Source organism: Carlito syrichta, unplaced genomic scaffold (genome assembly GCF_000164805.1).
Source record: "Carlito syrichta isolate Samal-C Ts95f unplaced genomic scaffold, Tarsius_syrichta-2.0.1 Scaffold315394, whole genome shotgun sequence".
Taxonomy (NCBI): Eukaryota; Metazoa; Chordata; class Mammalia; order Primates; family Tarsiidae; genus Carlito; species Carlito syrichta.
Window position 1 is genome coordinate 106,746 of NW_007259490.1, and position 1,698 is coordinate 108,443.

General features: G+C 37.2%; 1 protein-coding gene across 1 annotated transcript in view; it reads left to right on the forward strand.

Moving 5' to 3' along the window:
- Positions 1–1,698, forward strand: part of LOC103275265 (HEAT repeat-containing protein 5A) — a 72,200-nt gene that overhangs the window by 1,405 nt on the left and 69,097 nt on the right. Inside the window, exon 2 of the mRNA XM_008072670.2 lies at positions 1,261–1,472. Within this exon, the coding sequence (XP_008070861.2) occupies positions 1,261–1,472 (212 nt within the window). The remainder of the gene's footprint in view (positions 1–1,260; positions 1,473–1,698) is intronic.

Genomic DNA, 1,698 nt, shown 5'->3' on the forward strand with positions numbered 1-1,698 from the left:
GTGGATTGTCTGAGCCCGCGGGTTCAAGACCCACCCAGGCAACTTGGCAAGACCTCATCTCTCCAATAAACCAAAAATTAGCCTGGCGTGGTAGTGTGCACCTGTAGTTCCAGCTACTAGGAAGGCTGAGACAGAAGGATCACCAGAGCCCAGCAGGTCGAGGCTGTAGTGACTGGGAGCGTGCCACTGCACTTCAGCCTAGGCGACAGAGTGAGACTCAACTCTAAAAAAACAAAAAACAACCTCTTATCAAGAGGGTGCCTGAATGAAACGTATTTGTATACCTAACCCTTAACTGTACCCCACAACATCATAATAAAAAATATTGATTATAAAAAAACAAAAAAAAAACCCCAACATTCTAAAACATTCTTGTTCTGAGACAACATGGAGCTATTTGACTCTGGTTATCAAAATACTTGACAAAAGTTTACTGATCTTAAGAGGGGGAAAAAAAGCAACTTCTAGATTTGAGGAAAAAAATTAGCAAAAGACAAGGTTCTGTATACTAACAAACATTTTTTTATATTCAGTGAGCACCTGAATATCATTAGCTTCATAATGATATTCTGTACTATTATCAGGTAATAGGCAAGGAAAATTAAGTAACTTGGTTAACACATATATGTATAAGCTTTCAAAAAGAAAATTGCACTAAACTTAGAAGAAGTTCTGAATAAAACAACCATTACAAGGTCATCTCTGGTTATAGATTATAGGTTACTGGTTTATTTACACAGGTATATATGGGAAGGTAGACTTGAAAATACAAATTTGGTCTCGGTGGTACATGAGTGTAAGCCTAGTTACTCAGAAGGCAGGCGGTTAGTTTGAGCCCAGAGGTTCGAGGCTGTCGTATACTGCTGTGATCACCTCTGTGAATAGTCACTATTCTCCAGCCTGGGCAACATAGTGAGACCCTGTCTCTGCTTAAAATAATAATAACACAAATTTGCTCTGCCTTTCAAACAAAAGAAGAAAGATTTAGAATAAATAGAGTCCTTGTCTTTGTTAATAGAGACTATGGTATAATGTGATTTAGAGTTTGAGTGGGAGGATATATTAGTAGGGCAAAAAAACTACCTGTTAGTGTGGTGTGGTGGCCATGCCTCTAACTTACTTGTAACTTTTAGTCAAGATAATTTTGTATTTTCCTAGAGCTGTTTTAGTTAGTTTTTGAATATCTGAAAGAAAAATTATGTTGGAAGATTACATATAATGTTGACTTTGAATTGTCTTTTTTTCTACCTGTCTCTCTAGAGTGATGTAAGAGAGAAACAGAAGACTCTTGTTGAACAGCTCCTGTCTTTGTTGAACAGCTCCCCAGGGCCTCCTACCCGCAAACTCCTTTCTAAGAGTCTAGCAATACTTTATAGTATTGGAGACACATTCTCTGTTTATGAGACAATCGATAAATGTAATGATCTTATTCGAAGCAAAGATGATTCTCCAAGTTATCTTCCCACTAAACTGTAAGTGAACCATTAAAGCAGAACAGAAAACAAAATATTCTTCCTTGTTATATCATTTTTATAGAGTACTCAAACTACTTAACAGTTACTTTGAAACTGAATGCAAACTCGGTTTTACGCATTTTTAAAGTAACACTTCTCATTGACTGAAAAGCAGTTCTTTTTTTTTTTGTTTTTTTTGGGTTGGAGTCTCATTCTGTCGCCCAGACTGGAGTGCAGTGGCCGC